Source organism: Arachis stenosperma, chromosome 6, assembly GCF_014773155.1.
Source record: "Arachis stenosperma cultivar V10309 chromosome 6, arast.V10309.gnm1.PFL2, whole genome shotgun sequence".
Classification (NCBI taxonomy): Eukaryota; Viridiplantae; Streptophyta; class Magnoliopsida; order Fabales; family Fabaceae; genus Arachis; species Arachis stenosperma.
The window spans coordinates 145,892,440-145,914,283 of NC_080382.1; the positions used below are offsets into that span (position 1 = coordinate 145,892,440).

Here is a 21,844-nt window from a genome sequence, read left to right on the forward strand (position 1 = left end):
GTTGAAAATAACAAACATTTGAACCAAGGTCCATCACACCGAAAATAACAATAAATGATAGGATTTTCCAGCAATAAATTATGAATAATTCCTTTAAACCTGATCTCGCCAGAGTTACAAGATTTTAACTTTGATTTTTTTGTTTAGTAAGCAATCAGTTATCATTATAAACTGCACCAACCATCTTTGACTATAGGATTTTGATTTTATTTTCACCGTTTATAAACAAGGACATCAATTTATATGAAATTATGAATCTGTATCTACAGTAAAATTTATAAGAATAGAAAATTTTTATTGACATCAAGAACACACCAAAGTAAAAAAACACCATGGAAAACTAATAGTTTTTCCTCGATGGAGTCTAGCAAATATCATATAAATTTGAACATCTTTAAAATTCGAACTTCTTGGTGCATGTTTAAATCAATACAGCAGTACCATTTAGAAAGAGAGGAACAATCTTAAACACCAATTGGTCCAAGCGGACGAATGGAAAGTTCCACTTCGGATGTGAACCGGCGTGAGTTGCAGGGAGCTCTCCAGCTCGAAGATGAAACTATGTGAATTTTATTATTTATAGATAAGTTGAAATAGTAAATAACACTAACATATTTTATTTAAAAAAAAATTATTCAATTTAATGTATACATATTGATAATTATGTTAATTTACTTAATTCAATTTTTTAAATTATAAAATTCTTTTGATAAAATTAAAAGCTTAAAGTAAAATATAAAAGATTTAGTTTTAATAAATGTGATAAATAAATATTAAAATTAAATTTTAATTTAAACTAATTAAATACATTTATAATTTTTGTTATGAAAACATAAATATAAAAATAATGAACTATATGGACTAATTTATTATAATGTAAATATGAAAATCAAATCAAAATTAAGTATTTTTATGTAACTCAAAATTTTAGTAGCTAAACTTTTAATAATTTTAGAAAAATAAAATAAGTCAACTTGTAAATATAGATGACAAAAAAATTTGCAAAAATAAAATATTATAAAATCACAAAATATAACCTACTTTAATAATTGTATATATAATTTATAGTAATACATAATAATATTTATAATTCAAATTAAATACGATAGTTGTATTAATTAATTAATTAATAGAGAGGCCCAATATATCTAATGTAAAAAAAAATATTGGGCTAGTTCCAGGCCCAAGACACATAAAGACTACAGTGGCCTGAGCCTCTCACTGTGAGTGTTGACTGTTTGGGAAGCTTCGCATCTCGAATCGCTGCCCCACCGCCAGCTTCTTCCTCAACTGAAACGGCATTATCAAAACTCAGCTTATAGGAGTCCAGACGGCGGCGCTGTCTCTTACATTCGAGATCACTGAGGAACGTTCAGAAGCGGCGTTGAACTCCGCAGCTGGCGCCTGCGGCCGCTGCATCGCCAATAATGCCCCTTTGGTTGTCTTCGTTACCGGCGGATATATCGGTATCCACTATCCTGACCGGCGTGGCCGCCGCCACGGTCACTGCCGCATCCTTCTTCTTAATCTACAAGTCTCACCTCTGCCCCAACAAAGAGAACCTCATAACACTCCATCAAGAACAACCGAAACCCAATCCACGTGGCAAGATCCTGTTCGTTTCGCCAATCAGACTTTCAACTTCAGAAGACCTAGCGAAGCGCCTCTACAATTTGTTAGAGTCGAAAGGCCTCGTTTTGGAGGTCGTAGATGCTCGAACTTTCGATCCCGAAGACCTACCCAAGGAGAACCTCATCCTCCTCGTTGATTCAACTTCGCGTGTTTGGAACCAACCTCCCCTACCGTGCTTCTACGAAAAGGACGACATGAAAGGAGCAAAGGTCTTCGCCAGTTGGCTCGTGCATAACGCGGAGAGCTTTGGGATCGGAGCGGTTGTTGTGAAGGCTTGCAATTTCACTGCATTTGTAGTGGGCAAAAGGGATGGTAAGAATTTGATGGCTAAGGCCGCCAATCATTTTAGGGATTTGGATCACATTCAATACTATGATCATTTTGAAGAGTGGTGGGGAAGTGTTGTTGCCACGGTTTCGGGAGATACAGTTGCTAATGGCATGTGCGGGGAATCTGAACCTGAGGTCAGTTTATAACTATGACGTTTTAATTTCTTATATAATTTTATTCTAAACACTATGATTGTTGTTCTAATTCTAGGATGATATTGGTTGTTCTGATCCAAAAAGCATATATATGTTGGTGGAAAATGTGGATGTAGTAGATAGAAAAAGAACCTTCAGGCGCAGAATGTTAATTATCTCTGAGGCCAATGGAAGTGTTGATCTTGAAGATGGAGGTCCTGTAACTGCCCAATGGCCTCTTGCAGATGATCTAATAATCAATTCCGAATTACCAACTTTTCAAGGATTTTGTTCCGTTGGTGGTAGCTTGTTCATTGCTGGTGGTATCATGTGTAACAATGGATCAAAATTTGAATTTGAGCTAAAATTGGAACATTTTTTCCCTGCAAAAATGTGGTGCCTCAAGTATGACGGTTCAACCTGGATTTGGAGTTTATGCGGAAGCATGTTCTACCACCGGATGAATCCCATAGTAGTCCCATACCATGGCAAGTTGTGCATCTTTGGGGGTGACATTGGAGGTGGATGTTGGGTTGAAATCTATGATCCAAAATCAGATTTATGGGAAAAAAGGGAAGTGTCCGATGATACGTACGTAAGCCAGACTCCTAAATCTTACTTTTTGTGGGAGGACAGAACGGAGCCTCGTAAAAAGACCTTCGTTATGTTTTATTTTTCTTCTGGTAAGGATCAGTGGCTCAGCTCATATGACTTCGAGGCCAACCTTTGGGAATCCTATTACTGCCAATTACCACCAAGTCGTGATTCTTCTCCTAAGAAACTCATTCGTTTGGCATGTAGTAATTATCTCCTCATTGTTGACTCTGCCCATATGTGGTACATTTATGACTTTTCCGAGAGGAATCTCGTGGCAGATGTGCGCGTCAATGGTTTGGAAGAGCTGACTGGACGGGTGTCATATGTTTTCTGTTGCCACTGCACCAGCGAAGAAAGTCTGATTTATGTCTTCATGGAACTAGATGAAAAGGTTGTTGAAGAACATGGTGGTGATCCTGACCTTGTTCCTTATGCTAGAGTCAAGCTCCAAATGAATGGTAATTTTTTCGCCAAGGTTGAATCCAAGGGTAATCTTAAAGTTGGTCCCTATAGCAAACTCTATATGTAAGCATGAACCTTTCTCTGCTCTCTTTGTTTATAATTATTATACTGTTTCAAACTTGCTCACTCTATCCATTGAGTTTCTTTGTACAGGTTTGCTGTTGGAGACCAAGACACCAAATTAAATGGAGGATTGTAGCTTAGTTTTGTGCATCATACTGGTGGTGACATCATTCATTTTCGGAGAAGCGGTCAAGGACCCATACATTGAAGCCTAATTGCTAAATGTAAGATTTAGACTTTAGAATACAATTTAGATAGGATGCTTGATCTAAGTTTAAGACTGAGTTTTTTGGGTATTTAGCTAGAATTGAGACTATTCAACAATTTTTCTAATTTCACACCCATTTTATCATTATTATTTTTTGTTTTTAGTTCGACTGGGACAATAGTCAAATTTTGAGACTTCTGAAATAATTAGCTAGTATTCAGAACATTCATAGGTGGAACCAGCATCAGCTTGGTGGCAATAATTTTAGAGGTTTGTGTTGGGTAGGGATTTCATCCGAAACTTGTTTGTTGTGTGGGAGTGGAAGAGGGAAGATATAGGTGGGGTTGGATGTTAATAAATAAGCCTTGTCCTTTGGATGCTCTTTGGGTAACTTATGATGAACACTCCTTTTTCTTTGGATTATTGATGATGAACAAATTTCTCTTTATTTGATGGATCCATTTGTTGTTTCACAAATCAGTATTATTTTGATCATTGATATATGTTTGAATTGCACAATCTAAATATTTAAAGTATACAATACATGTTAGCTACAGTTGAAAAACTTAATATTTTTCCCAATAAAGAAAAGGAAGGTAGTAGGTGGGAGGTGGTTTAGAAACTAAAGATGATTGGCATGCTAAGAGTAATTAGAAATTTCTTGCTTTTAAGATCATAAAGGAATTTTCTTCAATGTGAAATTAGATATGTACAAAAGTTGGCTCTGCTAAAATTTGAGTGGGACAGAGCAATATGTCCAGTTATGTAGGGGAGAGAGAAAGTTGATGATCGTTTTTGTTGATGCTTTTAGACAAATTTGAAGAACTCATTCTCACAAAGGAAAGGAAGGATGAATGAAGGAATGGAGATGATTAGTTTGGCTAATGAGTTTGTCATTGACGGATAAATGTAATATTAGAAAAAATTGTAAACAAATTAATGAAAAAGAGATGCATATCTTGTATTGGATCCGGGAATAAATTTTGTTTCTAATGAAGAGAAAAAAAATATAAGGTTTTCTTTTTTTTACAGACAGTGTTATTACTTATTAGTGTTAATCCGCTTCTTTACTTTACGTCGTTACTTTTCGTTTTTCTCTATTTTTATTTAAATTATTTAGTAATATATGAAGTTCTGATTTTGTACCTCTACTATATTCGTGTGTATAGAATTTGGAAGCACGTTTTTCTTTTTCGTATCCCAATTTTGTGAGGATAATTAATTCTTTGTAACTGAATGGTAGATGATAAGTAACAAAATGTTTAGTTCCTATTAATATACATCTTTTTGGCAAAAGCATACAAATTTTAATAAGCAAGTACAAGATACCCTTAAAAACAATTTTTTTTTTCTTTACATACAAATTTCTCTTTAATTTCAATATATAATTTACTAGCATCACGCCATGTCTATCTTTTTTTTTGACATGGTAAAATTCACCTACCATTACAAAATAGTTCACACTTTATTAATAAGACATCTTTTTGATATAGTAAAATCTACCTATCATTGAAAAATAATTATTTAACAAGACAAGTACTCTAATAAAAATATTATAATTATTTTTATTATAATTTTTTTAATTATTAGATAATCAATTGTAAAGTTAAATTTTAGTATATTATAAAAATATTATTTTTATTTAAAGAATCATATTTTTAAATAAATATTTTTATAAAAAAATATTTTTGACATCTTCATAACTCCTCAAAATAAAATGCCTATTAACAAAACATACAAAACAAATCATTGTAGTATTTGTAGTTATTAATGAAAGTTTATTATGAATAGTTAAATATATGCCTCTAAATATTCCATGCATAATAATTTGGAGAAGGGATTCCACAGATGATCAACGTTGTACCTATTAAAGTAAATTAAATTATAGAGCTCTTATTGTTTCATTTGGTAAAACGTGTTTTTAGTTGGTTTAGCTTCTTCTGTTCACCCATCCATAATATGGTTCCAATGGAGCCACAGCCAATCATGGGGTTCCACGCTACTACACTTACCCTGCATTTCCTACTACTCTATAGATTGAATTTTAGAATATTTAATTAATTTGTGAAATTCTCACAATGGTCTAGAAATGTAATGTACCATCCCCATTGTAAATGGTTTTATTTTACCCTAAACAAACCTAAAAGAAGGTTAACTACTAAATTTTATGTTTATAGTGAATAAATAAACTTATTAATTTTATTTTATATGGCATTACAAAATAAAAATGAAAATAATATTTATATATAAAGTAAAATCACATATTAGCTCATGGCATAGTGCAACATATATAAAAGGGATACCATAACGCCGTGGAATGAAACAAGAATTCTTATTCTATAAAAGTCAAAAGAAACACAAACTTAAAATTCAAGAAGTGGACCATAACGATCATATACACAAACCTAATAAATTACTAAAATTGCAGAAAGACCCCTCAAAGTGAGAAAGCCATGCATGCACTACATTGAACTTGGCGGCTACATGATCAAAACTATTCAATTGCATCTTCATTCTCAGTCTCTTCAATAATGCCTCCTTCGTCGCCGTTCTTGTTATCCACCATCATTGCCGCCAGTGGCACCGCCACAACCTTGTACTTCATCTACGACTCCCACCGCATCCTCCTCCACAAAAAGAAACTCGCAAAACTCCGTGAAAGACGACTTAAACTCAAACCCAAACGCAATACATGCGGCAAGATCCTATTCGTCTCCCAGATCGGAACCTCAAAAGCCTTTGCGAAGCGCCTCTGCGAGTTTTTAGCCTCGGAAGAGCACCTCCGTCATTGCGTGTATCTAGAGTTGGTAGATGCACGGAATTACGACCCCGAAGAGCTACCCAAAGAGAACATCGTCCTCCTCGTCGCTTCAAATTCGGAACATTGGAAACGACCTCCGGAGTGCTTCCTCTCTAGAAAGCGCTACCTAACTTTCGAAGCAGAGAACTTCGGCTCGTGGCTCCAGCATAACGCGGAGAACTTTGGGAGTGGGGTTTTTGTTGTGAAGGCTTGCAGTTTCAGTGTGTTTGGTGTAGGCAGTAGTGTTTCTGAAGGTGGCAAGAATTTGATGGCTAAGGCCGCCAATCGCATTAGGGATTTGGGTAGTCAGGCTACGAAATTCGACGCAGGTTTTGATTTTGACAACTGGTGGCAAGGGGTTGTTGCGGTTTTGAAAGGTGCGGTTCTGGGGGATACCGTTGCTGATGCCAAGTGCCAGCAATCTGAACCCGAGGTAGATTTCAAATGTATATATATTTTTTGGTTTCATATCACTAATCCATTTCTTATGAATACTTACACTACTGAAAAGCTTTCTGTTTGATACATAATTGTTCTAAACTTATGGTGATCTAATTTTGTCCTAATTATTATGATTGTTTTCTTAGTTACAGGATGATGCTGGTTGTTGTGATCCAAAACGCATATATATCTTGGTGGAAAATCGGTATCATGGATTTAGAAGTACAACCTACAGTCGCAGGATGTTAACTATCAGTGATGCCAACTTCACGAAGAATGGAACTGTTGATCTTGAAGACGGAGGTCCTGTAACTGTCAAATGGCCTCTTCCACATGGTGGAACAAGCGATTCTAGTTTACCATTATCTAAAGAATTTTGTTGTTCCATTGGTCTCAGCTTGTTCTTTCTTCGTGACCTAATTGAGGATATTGGAAGAGAACTGGATTTTGATGACGGTGAAAACATGTGGTGCCTCAAGTATGATGGTCATACTTGGATTTGGAGTTTATGCAGAACCATCATCTTCCCCATCCAATTGGGCCCCATAATAATTCCATACGATGGCAAATTGTGCTTCATTGGTGATAATTTATGGGTTGATATCTACGACCTAAAATCAGAATTTTGGGAAAAGAGGGAAGTGCCCGCTAGCGTGCGCTTGAATCCTCACTCTTACTTTTTGTGGGAAACCCTCATTGTGTTGTATTCTTTTGATGATGATAACAATCAATGGCTCATGTCATATGATTTGAATGCCAACATTTGGAGCCCCATTGAGTGCAATTTTCCGCCGTTTTGTGATTACAAAGCTGGTAGGAAACTCGTTCGTTTGGGTTGCAGTGATTTTCTTCTTATTATTGACTTTGTCAATGTTTGGTACATCTATGACTTGTCTAAGAAGAAACTCATGGCAATTGTGCATGTGAATGAGTTAGATGAGATTGGATTAGTGTCTAATGTTTTCTGTTGTCACCACACAAGCAAGGAAAGTCTAATCTATGTCTTCATTAATCTAGATGAAATGTATCCTAAAGAAGAGTCATTCACTGATCATCATATTAACATTGTTCCTTATGCCAGAGTCAAGCTCCAAACCGATGGAAATTTTTCTGCTAAGGTTGAATCCAAGGGCAATCTTAAAGTTGGTCCCTATAGAAAGTACTATATGTAAGCATGCACATTTCTCTTCTCTCTGTTCTTTCTATTATTATACTGTCTTAAATTTAATTAATTCATGACCTTATCAATTATGGACAGGTTTGCTGGTGTAGACCAAGACATTAAAAAGGAAATACCACTGTAGCATAGATGTTGCTGTGACATCTCTTGAATATATTTTTCTTTATCACATAGCACAACATATATGTTAGGGGTAAAAAAATATATACACATTTATATTCATGGACAATATGAATTGCTAAAAATTAACTAGTATCCAGTAGTATAATTCATTTTTGGAGTGGCCTATTTGCAAATTAAAGTGAAGGGTTTAAGACTGAGTTACGTTTTAGTCTCTCTTATGATGAGGATTGAGGTTATTCAACAACTTTTTTAATTTCACACCTACTTTGTCATTTTATTTTACATTACTTTCTGGAGGCAATTTTATTGGTTTGTGTTGGGATATTCATCCCAAACTTTATTATCTTTTGAACACTACTTTTTTCTATCGACTCTTGAGGAACGATTTTCTATTTGATCCCTTCGTTGTTTCACAAACTTTTAAATTTAAGTGCATTTTATGTTTCTTAAGGTACAATTTGACATTTTGACACTTTGAAGTAGTTAATCAAGAAAAAAAAAAATATTCTGTTAGTTTTTTTTTCTTTGAATAATTTTGAAAGAAAAGTTAATATTAGGTTCTTCTTTAGAAAGCTTAATATATTTTTTCCAAAAAAAAAAAGGTTGTAAGAGGTTAAGAAAATAAAGATGACTTGCAATGTTAAGAGATGTTTCAATTGGGGATAATTGTACTATTAATTAATAAGAACACTTGTAAACAAGTTAATCAATCTATATGTAGAAATTGAAAGAGCTGCATATGTTTTATAGGATCCAAAAAGTAATTTTAGTTTTTAATGAAGATAACAAAATAATAAAGTTTGTTATAGATAAGTTTGTGTTATTAGTAAAAATCCTATTTTATACTTTATATCTTTATCATTCATCTTAGAGTGTTCAAAAATTTGACTCAGTCTAAAGCATATTTTTTGGATTGAATTTATTATTTATACTCAATATTAATTTTAAATCAAGTTCGAATCATGCCTCTTTTATGATTAAAATATAAATTTTATATTTTAATTAATCTTCCTAAATATTTTTTTTTGAAATAAAATAATTGTATTAATTAATTAAGACCTGTTTAGATAAGTTCATAAATAATTTTTTTAAATTTTTAACTTATGAAAATATATAATATTAATGTGTGGTATAATTTTTAAAATTAAATTATAATTTTTTAAGAAACTATTTAAATACTTATGAAAAAAAAATTGTGTTTTGGTTGCCATCATTCTTCATTAGCAGATGATAAATATTGGTGCATGCACTCTTTTTTACTACTGACTTAAAAATAATTTTACGAGAAAATGATAGTTAAAACATTGATACATGTTATATTAAATATTTAATCATCTAATAATTTTTATCAATCATCTTTATGAAAACATTTTCATATTACTAGCGACCGTTTTTTTGGATTTGGCATGCCATTGCAAGTATATTAAAATTATAATTTCAAAGCACTTGAATATTTTTGTCAAAAAAAAAAAAACACTGATAGATGAATATATTGGCAGGTGATATTGCATCAACCATATTATTCACCCTACAAAACAATTGCAAATACACTGTTTGGCCCGGAAGTCTTTCCGGCAACTGCCCAAATATTATTTACACGGAACTTTCTCTAAGACCCGGTTTTTTGACCCAATTAAATGTGCCGGCTGGTTGGTCAGGACGTTTTTGGATTAGAACCGAGTGCAGTTTTGATACGACCGGTAAAGGTGAATGTGCTATCGGAGACTGTTTCGGTGGCCTCAAGTGTATCGGCGGAGGTGTTCTGCCGGTAACACTGGCCGAGTTTGGAAATGCCGGCAATGACACTTTTATGATGTGAGCTTGGTAGACGGTTACAATGTTCCTATGGGGTATATGCAACCGGAAGAACCGGTAACTGTCAATATGCTGGCTGTATTCCTGACCTAAATGATAACTGTCCAAAGGAGTTACAGGTAAAGGGTGTTACTAGTTTGGTAGTTGCATGCAAGAGCGCGTGTGCAGCATTCAACAGTTCGGAGTTGTTGCCCCGGGGAGCACGGAACACCACAGACATGCCCACCTACAAATTACTCAAAAATGTTTAAGATTGCACGTCCAAGAGCTTATAGTTATGCTTATGATGATGCTTCAAGCACTTGTACATGTTCTGGAGCAAATTAGATCCTCACTTTTTGCCCCCACAGAATCCTCATAAATCCTAAATCTTAGATTTTATTTTTTGGGTTATATAGTTGTTACTTGTTAGTGTTAAAGAAAGAGTGTTTGTGATTGGTTTGTTAATTAACGGTGAAATACTTGGATACAGAACTTTATGTGTTGATAACTAAAAATTATTAAATAATTTAATAAATTTAACTAAATTATTATTTAATTACTCCTACCTATAAACTCCACATGAAATTAAGTACTTAAGTTTTTATTTTAGTTAATTTAATTATATTTAATTAGAATTGAGAAACTGCGTCTTTATGTAGTGGTTTTTACCAGAATTTGTAGAGGAGTAATTTTATATTTTTTTAGGATAATTCAAATGGTATACTCTTTCCAATTTCACTCAAATATTTCAAGTTCAAGTCTTACTCCTAATTCAAAAAAAGGTAAAAAATACAAAACAAAAATACTCTATAAAAATAACTTAAACTGACTCAAAAAAAATTTCCCATTGTGATCTTTATTTTTGGCCAAATCTTTAAGAGATCTTTTTTCTGTTACAAAAGTAAACTATTAGTTTGATAAATAAATTAAGCTTTAAACAATGAAGATGAACACACACTGATTTTTATTAGTAGCACCAACATTCAAGTCGAGTTCATTTTAATATAGTATTATAAACATAAAATTGGTTATACTTTTATCTACGGTTTAATTATTGAGCCCTTATAATTATATTAAATTTTTAATTATGTTAATTTAAAATTTTATAATTAGGTCTCTACTTAATATTTCACAATTCATTCTACGTTAAACATAAAAATAAATATTCTAAGAATATTTTTTTAATTTAAATATCATTATAAATTTAAACAAATTCAAAATTTGGCAAATCTGTGAGATTCTAATTGCTGAAATTATTATTAGAGGACAGCTATCAAAGTGAAGGGGATATAAAGGATCCGTATTGTATATTTAATTTGATAACATAACGATACAAATAAAATTTTATCTTTTTAGATAATAATAATAATAATAATAATAATAATAATAATAATAATAAAACAAATTTGGTAACTTTGTTTAACCGTTGTGGTTTGTTATTAAAGATGGGAAAGTCTTGGGGGCCAGCAGTTTTTTGAAAATTTGGCCAGCATTTAACCATTAAGAGAAAATTGAATGATCCTACACCATTGGATTTAATCTCACACCATTAAAAACACTCTTGATGGCTACTTGATGGTTAAAAAACACAAAAAATGCTGGCCCCCTAGCATTCCTCAATTAAGATTACTTCTTATCAAATAAAATTTAAACAAAGTAAAATGAAAAAGGTATTACTTGCGCCAAAAGAAACAGATATTATTGGCCATATTTAGTTAGTTTTTTTTTTTAAACTTTAAACAATGAAGATGAACACATACAAAGCTGTTTTAAGCATATGATAAATCAAAGATAAATTTGATTTAAAATTAAAACAAAAATAGATAAAGAGGAGTAATTTTATAATTTCTATTCGGATCAAGTAAAGAATACAAAACAAAAATGCTCTATGAAAATAACTTAAATTGACTCAAATTATTATTTTTTCTTTTCTGTTGTGATATTTATTTTTGGCCAAATCTTTAGAAGATTTTTTTAGTTTTTGTTTTTCAAAAGTAAACTGATTAATTAGTTTGATAAATAAATTAAACTTTAAACAATGAAAATAAACACATACATATACGGATTCTTATTAGTAGCACCAACATTCAAGTCGACTTAATTTTAATATAGTATCATAAACATAAAATTGTTTATACTTTTATCTACGGTTTAATTATTGAGTTGCTATAATTATATTAAATTTTTAGTTAGATTTCTAAAGTTTAAAAATTAAATGATACTTCTGTTTGCCTGTTTTAACCGTATGATAAATCAAAGATAATTAATTTGATTTAAAATTAAAACAAAACAAGATCATATCATATCATATCATATCAATTAAATTTAAATAAAACCGTTCAGCCAGATTTTCTTTCTTTTTATGAAGCCACTCAAACGAACACTATATATTTCACTTTCCATATCAGGAAACTCTTACATTCCATTCCAAGAACACTCACATTACACTCCAGTTTTTCAATCATGCCTTTCTTGTTACAGGCAACTCTTAATCCAAAATGGAATGGCTTGGTTTTGTTAGCGGAAGCTGCTGCCGCAATGGCTAAAGAAAAGTTGGAACAAGAAGGCCACAATGTTGTTGTCAGTAATGACGACAACACTGTTAAAGCTAATGACTTGGTTGTTGGGAATGAAGATGATCATGAAACTCATCAACCCCGCCGCAAAAGGATTCGGGTTCGACCCCCCTATCATGAAACTCATCAACCCCGCCGCAAAAGGATTCGTGTTCGACCCCCCTTGACGGCGGTGCCAAGATTGCCTCAAGAGTTGGAGGCGAAGTTCAAAGAGCTGTGTGGAGAAAATCCTATCTGTCTTATCGTTCAAAAATTATTGTATTATAGCGATGTATCAGGGACACATGCTAGGATATCGATGCCGTTCAAACAAATCAAGAGTTTTGATTTTTTAACTGAAGAAGAAAAGACGATGCTCCATCAAGAAGCAGACAAGTTGTTTGCCCGTGACCGGAAAACCATTGCAGTGACACTAATATACAAGCCAAGAACCAATGGCGGTGATGGTCTTGATGCTGCTGTGAAGGAAACTGAGGTGAAACTTGGACAGTGGAACATGAACAAGAAGAAGGGCAAACGTGGAAACGAAAAGAAGATGAGTCGCATGTATGTGTTGAATGGTAAACACAAAGAAGTTGTTGAAGAGAATAAGCTGGAGGAAGATGTTGAAATTCAAATCTGGGCTTCCAAGAAAAACTATAGATCAAAAGGTTTGCTTGGCACTTTTTGTTCCTTAGAGAGACCAAGAGGATATACTCATGATTGAAAAGGTTTAAATGGCGGGTGGAGTCTATGCTGGAAATTTATCTAATGGTAAGATTTATGATTGAGTGTGTAAATTTATTTTTAGTATTAGAATTTAAAACAATTGTGAATAAAGTAACAAGTTTAAAGTAGAAACCGATCGGATTCCTCAATATTTCTCCTCCTTTACTTTTTTGGTTTTGCTACCAAAGAAATTGTTATATAGTTCAGGACCATTTTGCCTCGTACAATAATAAACTAATTATAGTATCGTTTTTTGTGAATGCATTATAATATATATTTTTTCAGAGTTACAATTTGTAGATATTGCATTCGGTAACTAATTCAATTGAATCAGTGACCCAATATAATAGCATTATAATCAATATTATCGTATATTTTTGGCGAATGCATTATAATTTCGTATTAGTGGTTATGTTAATACGGTAGAATCGATTAATTTTTTGCCTAATGGAAAGCATTCATCTTTAGGAAATTTGTCGGCTTGTTTTTCTTGTCATTACGTTCTGCCGTTGATAGTTTAGAACTTCTAGATGATTAACATGGTAACAATTATATCTTTCCAGGATTAACAAAAACTTTACTATGGGTATGTTGAAATAAATACCGGTAGAAATTTTTATGCGCAAGGTTCGTGATTAATTTTATACATCAAACTTGACCATAGAAATTCTTACCCTGCAATACTTTGAAGACGATGCTGCAAACATTAATTTCGCAGGGAAACAAATCACATAATTGAAAACAATATATCAGAACGGGATAAAGGAATTAGGAATGAAGTAGAGACTAGAGAGAAACAAAAACTTTCCATTTTAAAGGGCCTTCGGCCAAAACACTGTTAAACCATGTAACCTTCCTCTTTTTTCTTTTTTTTTTTCCTTTTTTTTATCACATTTTTTTTTGGTACACCTTTCTTCATCTCATTTACTATTATACCCTTTCCATAGGTCTCAATTTTCTCTACAACAGGCTCTCTTTGAAAGCCAAATCAGTAACCTCCCCATCCATTCAACCTACTAGACAATTTAGGATGAGTAAAGCCAATCCCTAAACCTAAGGTGTTGCTTACCACCATTTTTCTCTACAATGACCCTATTTAAAAGACAAGAAACTACAACCTAAAACCACCCAAGAAGAGCGAAAAAAAAAATGAAGCTAACTATCTCTTACAGATATTCCTTTGGAGGAACTATCTCTCAAGGTAAAACTACTCCGGACGCGATTAAACCATGATAGTTTCAACTCACCGGAACCAGTGCACTGACCCTCACCCTCCTTTTTGCTGCTGAATAGGGTTTGGTCAGTGCAGTCCAGTGATGCTCCACATGCTAGATTGTATGACTGGCATGCAGAATGACATACTCGAAGCCTGTTGTCTCCATCACCGTCGCACTTTTGGATGGAAATCTGAGGAATTATGCAACATGCTCATCAGACAAATTGGCAAATTACCAAATTTAGAGTGAGAGAATAATTTTAACAATCTAATGGTTCTACTCTCCACAAAATGCAATGTTGGATCTAGTGACATAACAATTTTGAAGAGTCAGGGTTATAGCCACAATTAATGGTTCTACATCATATCTTATTATTTTAGAACTAAGTGCATTTGTTTCAGCTTTTCCCCGACAAAAAATCACTTTTCCACTGAAAACTCACTTTGCATATTTGCATAATCAAATTGAAGAATCACTTCTAAGAAAATTAGATAAGAATAACCATTAAATTTGACAGTAATGCGAACTCTAAGGAAAAAATAGAGTTGCCAATGAGTAAGAATAAGACCATTATTTAAAAAGATAGATAAATAAATAAAGGGAAAATAATCGTAGGGATAACTTTAGCAAAGAAAAGATAGAATTTACCCAGCATGCAAGTCGTTTAGCCGCCTCGTCACAGTAGGAACTCCCAAATATATTAAATAATTTCCTTGCACCACCAGGAAATAGTCGGTGGTAGTTGGGCATGACAACCACTTCTTCTAGCTGCTGCAGAATACTAGGTTCACTAGGTGCACAATGCTGCCCAGAAATACCCTTTCCCAGCACTTCCTTGCAAACTGAAAGGCTGGAGAGGAGCACTGAGCTGTTCTGGCAAGTATATCCCGCATAGTCCGAACATCGGAACTCACAAACTCCATTATCACAAACCCCACCATGAAGGCTGCATTGCTCATCACAAACCGCTGCATGAATTATTGGGAATGGGTCAATAAATAGTAGTTTCACCAATTATATACATGCCTACTTTTATTGTTGAACAAGACTGATCCAACTGTTTAAATTTTCAATTAACTAGTAGTTGTGTTTCCAAAATTATAGAAATAAAATACATGAACATGAAACGGAGGTTAACTATCCTAAAGGAACTACAACATGGCGCGTAGAAAAGTAATCCAACATAGCAGTACTTTCCATAACCAAGTATGATATTGCTGCTATTTAAAATTACATTATAAGCAAGAAATACTAAGCATATTCTTATATTACAAAGTTAAGAAACTAATAAACCAGTGGAACTAACAAGAAGGAAACATATAGTCTAGTGTAAAACTTGGAATCTTAATATTAACATATTACCGGTGGAACAGTCAATGCCAGTGTAGCCAGCTTTACATTCACAAATTCCGTTTGAGAGACAGATGCCATTACCATTGCAGTTGCTTGGGCAGGAATCTGGAATAAGTCAACAATCATTAATAGAGGGAAGAGTAAAACAACAATCATTAACAAATAATAAGTATGCGGAAATACAGCATGACATAAGAGCTCACGTTTACTGCAATCATGACCATGAAATCCAAGAAAGCAATTGCAGCGTCCTTCAACACAATCTCCATTGAAGTTACACGCATTGGGACATTGCCCAGACACAGCCACTGGGGCTGTGTTACAGAGCTCATGGTATGCAGGGCAGATTAATTCACCTATGGGACAATACAATGAAGGATGATAACTTGTCAATGCAATGGTAATCTAACATCAATGTGTAAACAAACAGAATGGTAATATTCACCATTAAAGCCAGGAAACTGAATGGGTCCACCAGCCCGAGGACACACTTTCCAGATACCATCAACAGCAACCTGTATATAGCATATGAAGCTTCATTCAGGACTTCCGCAATAGAGGGAAAGAAGGCAAGGGTAACATACACTTAATAATGAGAACATTTCACTTATCAATCAAACAACCATACCTCCAAAGAATTATTAATACACCTGTGCTGATAACAACCGTTTCCCTGGGTCGTAGAACCCCGTACAAATCCTGTGCGCACTAATGATGAGGCCATACACCTTCATCAAAAGGAAAACAACTGTTAGCAAATCTAAATCCTTATGGCACATGAGAAATGCAAGAAAAGCATATGAATTTGCAGTCAGAGAGAGAACCTAGAGTTACTTCCTCGGACTTCACCAAGCATTCTATCAGGTGCACGAGCACTGTTAGTGTCTGTACATGATCCATCAGAGTATGCAACAAAATAAGTGCAATAATCGGCTAATGAGGATTGGCCGCCTGCAATAGCCAGTGAATAGTGAGATCTCCACTACAGCCAACTAAACATTTAGTTTATAAAGAACACAATTGAAAAGACAAATGGCGATCACTACTACAAAGTACAAACAGACTGCAACTATGCAGGGTCAGGGATATGGATCAGACAAAGATTAGCATAACCCCTAATCATATAAATAAAGACATGATCATGAAAGTATGTACCTTTATTAGCTTGTGGAAAATACTGAGCCCACAGAGGGAGATCTCCACTATATGTTAGAATCGGGCAGTAACCTTCTGCCTCTCTGTTATATGTACAACCTGAGAACTGTGTTGTGTTGCAACGATAGGCCCCCTTCCAAAGATTGCAAGGGGAGGTAACAAATTCGCTACCTTGGTTGCGACCCCAATCAAGCCGGTCAGCCATGCTATAATTAGCTTTATACCATCCGCTATCTTCCAAGAGAGCCAATGTCATTTTAGAAACTACAGATCTTGTGTCAACAGAACCAGTCATAATCTCATTCATTAGTAGCCTCTTCTCCCAATGAGATCCTGTAATACAATTACCAAATTTTGATTGGTCATCTGCTCATGATTAGAAGTACATGCTTGAATATCATACAGTGTTTGTAAGAAGAACTTTTTTACCATGCATTTCTCGATTGGTTATTTTAAGAAACTTAGGGGAAGATTTCAAAGCAACTAAGGTGATTGTCATGGAAGGCTAATGCTTTGTTTAGAAGCAAGAAGCTGGAAGTTCTATTTAATCATTCTTTTTGCATATAAATTACAGTCCTACCATTTCAGCATATTCACACAGATAATACTGACAATAGGCCAGGATTCGTTAGCTACATGTTAACAGAATTTCAAAGAAAAGGAGGTGAAGAAAAAGAGGAGGCAAGAATATGTATCAAGAAATAAAATTTTGATGAAATCAAAACCTGATGTGCCACGTCCTCCACCATCTTCCAGCTCTAAACCAGTAAAATTTCCTGAGAATGCCTGCCAAGTGCCAACAGATCACTTATTTAAAACCCTAACAAAATCTTCTGATGAAGGACACTTTCAACATGAAAACAGCAAAATGACATTGAAATTGTAAAGAGATATGTTCCCAAGCAAATACCCCATAATGATGTCGTGAATGCATGACAACACGTGGAAGAACCACACGTGTTACCATCCGCCCAATCTTTTCATCCATAATTTGTTCAGTAACCTGCAATGACGAGATTTAAAAATGTAAGCAGGTAAATTCCTGAATGTAAGATTGCCAGTGTAAGTATTGGAAAGAAAAAATATAGATGATATGATATTCAAGAAAAATTAGGCATTATTTCTCTATGACGGAAATGCTTGGCATGTAGCAGCATGCATTACAGTTTCTCAACTCTAGATATGCCATTTTCCAGAACCATTATATTTTGTCTACATCAATATGAAGAAATTTTACTCTTCTATAATTGTAAGAAATTAAACTATGAAGCTGCATATCTGATTATTATAGAAACACAAACTTATGAGGACCCTATTCCCAAGCATTTCATATATCTAGAGTTATATAGTTATTGTAAGAAAAGATGAATCATATGGCACGAAGACAGCCATTACCTGACTACGCCGTCTTTTCCTTTCATCCCTAAAATGAGCAAAGGCATGTGGATCAAAACCAAGAACATGCATAACCTGAAAAGGATCAACCATGGTGAACAAAGCCACAAATAGATATTTAGGACTTCACTCTCAACCCATTTAGACACAGAAACCAAACTGACCTCATGTATTAGAGTAGCAGAAAGCAAAGTCTCTGCCTCAGCTGTCAAATGACGAGGAGCAACGTTAACATGTCCTTCACACCAGCAAAACAGAAGTTTTTTTCAGTTCTGAAGCATCCGAAGTGCAAGATAAGACAAAAATATAAACAATAAATCTTTGTAGGAAAATCTACCAGCTATAGCACGTCCCCATTGATCCCGTTCACATGCAACTGCCCAAGCAAGTGTATTCCCAGTTGTGGGTCTCGTAGTCACCAAAAGAACTAAGTCGGCATTGGAGACACCCTCTGGAAAAGGAGAACAAAGACCTCATTTACTAAATTCACAAGCAAAAACTACATTTCCCAGTTCCCACAGAAGGCAGATAACAAAAGAATCTTACATACCTTCGATATATTCACGTGGAAGCTGCACACCTCCATCTTGTCCGCATGCAGAATATCCACTTAATCGCAAGTTCCCCTTGACTGGCTCAACAGCCAATGCTCTCCGAAACCAGTCAGCTGTCTGCCCTAATGCCTGAAATAAGTTTCCACCAAATGGTAAATATCTCTGCCAATAATTATGCAAATAATAACAATTTAACTGGTATTATTGCTCTAGCAATACCATGGAAAAGAGAAATAAAAAAGTGCCAACAGTTATGGCGTACCACGTAATACTATCTATCAGCCTAGTTAAGGGTACAATTGAATCAACAAATGAAGTTGTAAACATATGATTCGAAAGTCATAAGGTGCAGAACCATAAGTGCAAGGTATGCTTCCTTACTTCAGGTTGCCTTTTTTATATTGTTATATAGTGAAACGAAACAAAATCAAAAGGAAATATTGGAAAATCACCTTACGAAGTCGATGCTTTTTGTCCTCTCCAGAGATATCTTCAGAAGTGCAGTTATGCCAACAATCACCAAGGATTGGGGGATCAGCATGAGGATTACACAAAGGCGAACCAAGCAGCGAAGCCAAAGGAGGCTCCCCAAGCTGTGAAGATAAAATTAAACATTAACTTTATGTATTTATACGTACATGAGAATGAGAATACCAATGCTTAGATATACACTCCAAATGATACTTTCTTTCAATCATATGGAACACTCACTTTAACAATATCACCAACTTTTCGACAATCCCTGTCAGACGAGTGGCCCACAGCGTCATAATTTAGATAAATCCTTATAGGTTGTTTTGCATCCTTTTGAGATTCCACTGATGATGATACACCAAGCAATGCCCTGCCTCTGTGCTGAAGGGGTTTCAAGACACCAGGCTCGTACACCTGTGGGGTAACCGAATACACCTTGCGACCAGGTCGCTTTCTTTGTTCAATTATCTGGTCGTGTATGCAAGAGTGCGAGGCAACATTCTCAGTCCTCCCTTCTGAGCTTCCCCACTGAAGTCGGTGCTCTACAGGTTTTGCAGTACCAGCTTCCAACCAAAACAATATCAATACAATCTGCGGCAAGAAGCAGAAGTTTAAGAACAGACATGCGACTAGAGCACTCAAGGTCTTCATAATATGCAAACGAAATGCATTCAACAAACTTTATGAGGCAACACAATTTGCACTTTTAAGAAATGACAGAAAACACTAGCAAAAACGATGTCAAAATAGAAACCCTAAAGTTTGAAACCGTATATGCTATCCAAACATACTTACTGAGAAGGTAAGAAATCTTTTTCTTTTTCTTTAGCTCATCAAACACCATTGCCCCAAATCATAGATCAGCAAAATTTCGAGCTTAGAATTTCATTAAGCCGAAAACAGAAACTAGAAACAAAGCAATGAATATTCTATAACCAATTAGCCCCCAAGGATGTTTAGTTAAAAACCTTCCTTCAAAGCAAAACAATATCGTGCAAAAGATAACTAAGCCGGAAATGAAACGAAACAAAAACCCTCAAATCAAACAAAAAGACCAAACCAGCAACTTCCACGTCAAAAAGAAAAAAAAAACACAACCAAATATTAGGGGAAAAATTGAGAACAGATTTCATTTCACATCCAAATATAGAATGTTCTAACCTACACGCATCCTCAGCTACAAATTAAAGCCCAAGCACAGTTCAAACAGATTATTCAGACAAAATATACAAAAATTAATCATAAGCACTAAACTACGCAGCACCATTGAACTGAAAAATCAAAACAAAATAACAAAAATAGAAAAAGAGAGAGAGCTTACAGCGAGAACGACGACGTCGAATCGAAGCACACAGCGAGACCTAGAAAACAAAGCGCGTGAGCTACACGGAAACATTTTGAACTCCAGGAAGTGTGAGCGGAGAAGCAGTCGACAGAAAACGACGCCGTTTCCATCAAAACGACGGCGAATCACGGATCCGCGACGGAACGCGCACGAATCGCTTGCTCCGATACATCATTGTTTGGTTAACAAAGCCAGAACAGCGGCTTCGATTTTTCAAAACAATGCTATCTTCATAAACAATAATTTATATATAAGAAATGAAGAAGCAGCTTCGATTCGTTGAATATAGTTTGTGTGTAGAATGAAGCTTTCTAGATTTTGAGCTTCTTCGTGCTTCTTCTTCGTGTTCTTGTTCCCTCTCTGTTTCTGTTTCTGTTTCTGTGTGAGAGAGTTAAATGGGAAAAAGGGAAAGACACTGAGACACACTGAAAGAGAAGAAGAAGAGAGAGAAAGATGAAAGAGGAAGCAAATAAAAAACGCAATGGATTGGGTGGAGTGGTTGGAGAACAGCGTTTATTTTTTTTAATATTATATTTTTTATTTTGCATTAATATTTTTTGTTTTATAAGGGGAAAAAATCTGCACAAATAAAAAATATTTTTTTTCGGACAGTGTGAAAATTAATTGTGTATATTTTGTGTGGCTTTAATTTGTTAAAAATTTAAAAAATATTTTTAAATTTTATTTTATTTTAATTTTTTAAAATTTTTTATTTGTATCAAATGTATTCAAATAGCTAAATTTTAAAAAATGTATGACTAATCTAATAATAATAATAATAATACGGAATAACTAAGAGTTAATTATAAGATTTTATGTATGATTTGTTAGTATTAAATATTATTTTTGTAAAGTTGCTATTCAATCAATCTTAAATTTAAAAAAAAATAGAAAAATTTAAAAAATTTAAAATAAAATAAAATTTAGAGATATTTTTTAAATTTTTAACAAATTATAAAAAAATAAATATATTTTACTATTTTTTATAATATTAGTTGTATTTATAATTTTAAAAATATTTTTTTATTTATAATATTTAAGTTTGTGTTTAGGAAATCGATAAAATTTTAACTAAAACTTATATATCATATATGTTAGGAATTAATTATTGATATGTCAAGTTAAGAAATATTATAAAAAATAAAAATTTAGAAAGGTTTTTTTTTAATGAATATATAACGAAAATGATGTATATGAAATTGTATACCAAAACCTTTTCAATTTCAATTGTTATTATATATACTAGATATATTTTTTTCTAGAGAGAAAAGAATTAGAAATTGAAAAATTAATCCAAAAA

At 33.9% G+C, this 21,844-nt stretch overlaps 2 protein-coding genes and 1 pseudogene across 3 annotated transcripts; 2 read left to right on the plus strand and 1 right to left on the minus strand.

Moving 5' to 3' along the window:
• Positions 1 to 1,242: 1,242 nt before the first annotated feature.
• Positions 1,243 to 4,455, plus strand: LOC130936864 (uncharacterized). Of its 2 annotated transcripts, XR_009068184.1 has the most exons (4): positions 1,243 to 2,096; positions 2,173 to 3,218; positions 3,309 to 3,442; positions 4,238 to 4,455. XR_009068184.1 is itself a non-coding variant. In XM_057867034.1 (3 exons), exons 1-3 carry the CDS (start codon positions 1,428 to 1,430, stop codon positions 3,352 to 3,354), a joined length of 1,761 nt encoding a protein of 586 aa, XP_057723017.1. In that variant the 5' UTR covers positions 1,243 to 1,427; the 3' UTR covers positions 3,355 to 3,874. The 2 variants fall into 2 exon arrangements, 1 of the variants encoding a protein (XP_057723017.1); XM_057867034.1 differs by lacking the exon at positions 4,238 to 4,455 and having other exon boundaries at positions 3,309 to 3,874.
• Positions 4,456 to 9,453: 4,998 nt separating this feature from the next.
• On the plus strand, positions 9,454 to 10,160 carry LOC130934948 (pathogenesis-related protein 5-like; annotated as a pseudogene).
• Positions 10,161 to 13,753: 3,593 nt separating this feature from the next.
• LOC130935369 (uncharacterized) lies at positions 13,754 to 21,026 on the minus strand. Its single transcript, XM_057865078.1, has 17 exons — positions 20,521 to 21,026; positions 19,437 to 19,790; positions 19,178 to 19,318; positions 18,722 to 18,854; positions 18,509 to 18,622; positions 18,336 to 18,409; positions 18,172 to 18,246; positions 17,687 to 17,779; positions 17,502 to 17,562; positions 16,777 to 17,109; positions 16,446 to 16,572; positions 16,250 to 16,349; positions 16,067 to 16,136; positions 15,825 to 15,977; positions 15,631 to 15,726; positions 14,917 to 15,236; positions 13,754 to 14,458 (listed from the first exon to the last, which is right to left on the minus strand). Exons 1-17 carry the CDS (start codon positions 20,593 to 20,595, stop codon positions 14,207 to 14,209), a joined length of 2,571 nt encoding a protein of 856 aa, XP_057721061.1. The 5' UTR covers positions 20,596 to 21,026; the 3' UTR covers positions 13,754 to 14,206.
• Between the last annotated feature and the right edge of the window lie 818 nt (positions 21,027 to 21,844).

What these genes read in the sequence shown, in the direction of transcription:
- LOC130936864 (XM_057867034.1), top strand. Translation starts at nt 1,428, where the DNA reads ATGCCCCTTTGGTTGTCTTCGTTACCGGCGGATATATCGGTATCCACT. An exon ending in GCGGGGAATCTGAACCTGAG is followed by an intron (nt 2,097 to 2,172) that starts GTCAGTTTATAA and finishes TTCTAATTCTAG; the next exon opens with GATGATATTGGTTGTTCTGA. An exon ending in CCCTATAGCAAACTCTATAT is followed by an intron (nt 3,219 to 3,308) that starts GTAAGCATGAAC and finishes TTCTTTGTACAG; the next exon opens with GTTTGCTGTTGGAGACCAAG.
- LOC130935369 (XM_057865078.1), bottom strand. Translation starts at nt 20,595, where the DNA reads ATGTTTCCGTGTAGCTCACGCGCTTTGTTTTCTAGGTCTCGCTGTGTG. An exon ending in GGAAAAGACGGCGTAGTCAG is followed by an intron (nt 17,780 to 18,171) that starts GTAATGGCTGTC and finishes TCGTCATTGCAG; the next exon opens with GTTACTGAACAAATTATGGA. An exon ending in TTTTCCACAAGCTAATAAAG is followed by an intron (nt 16,573 to 16,776) that starts GTACATACTTTC and finishes TGGCTATTGCAG; the next exon opens with GCGGCCAATCCTCATTAGCC.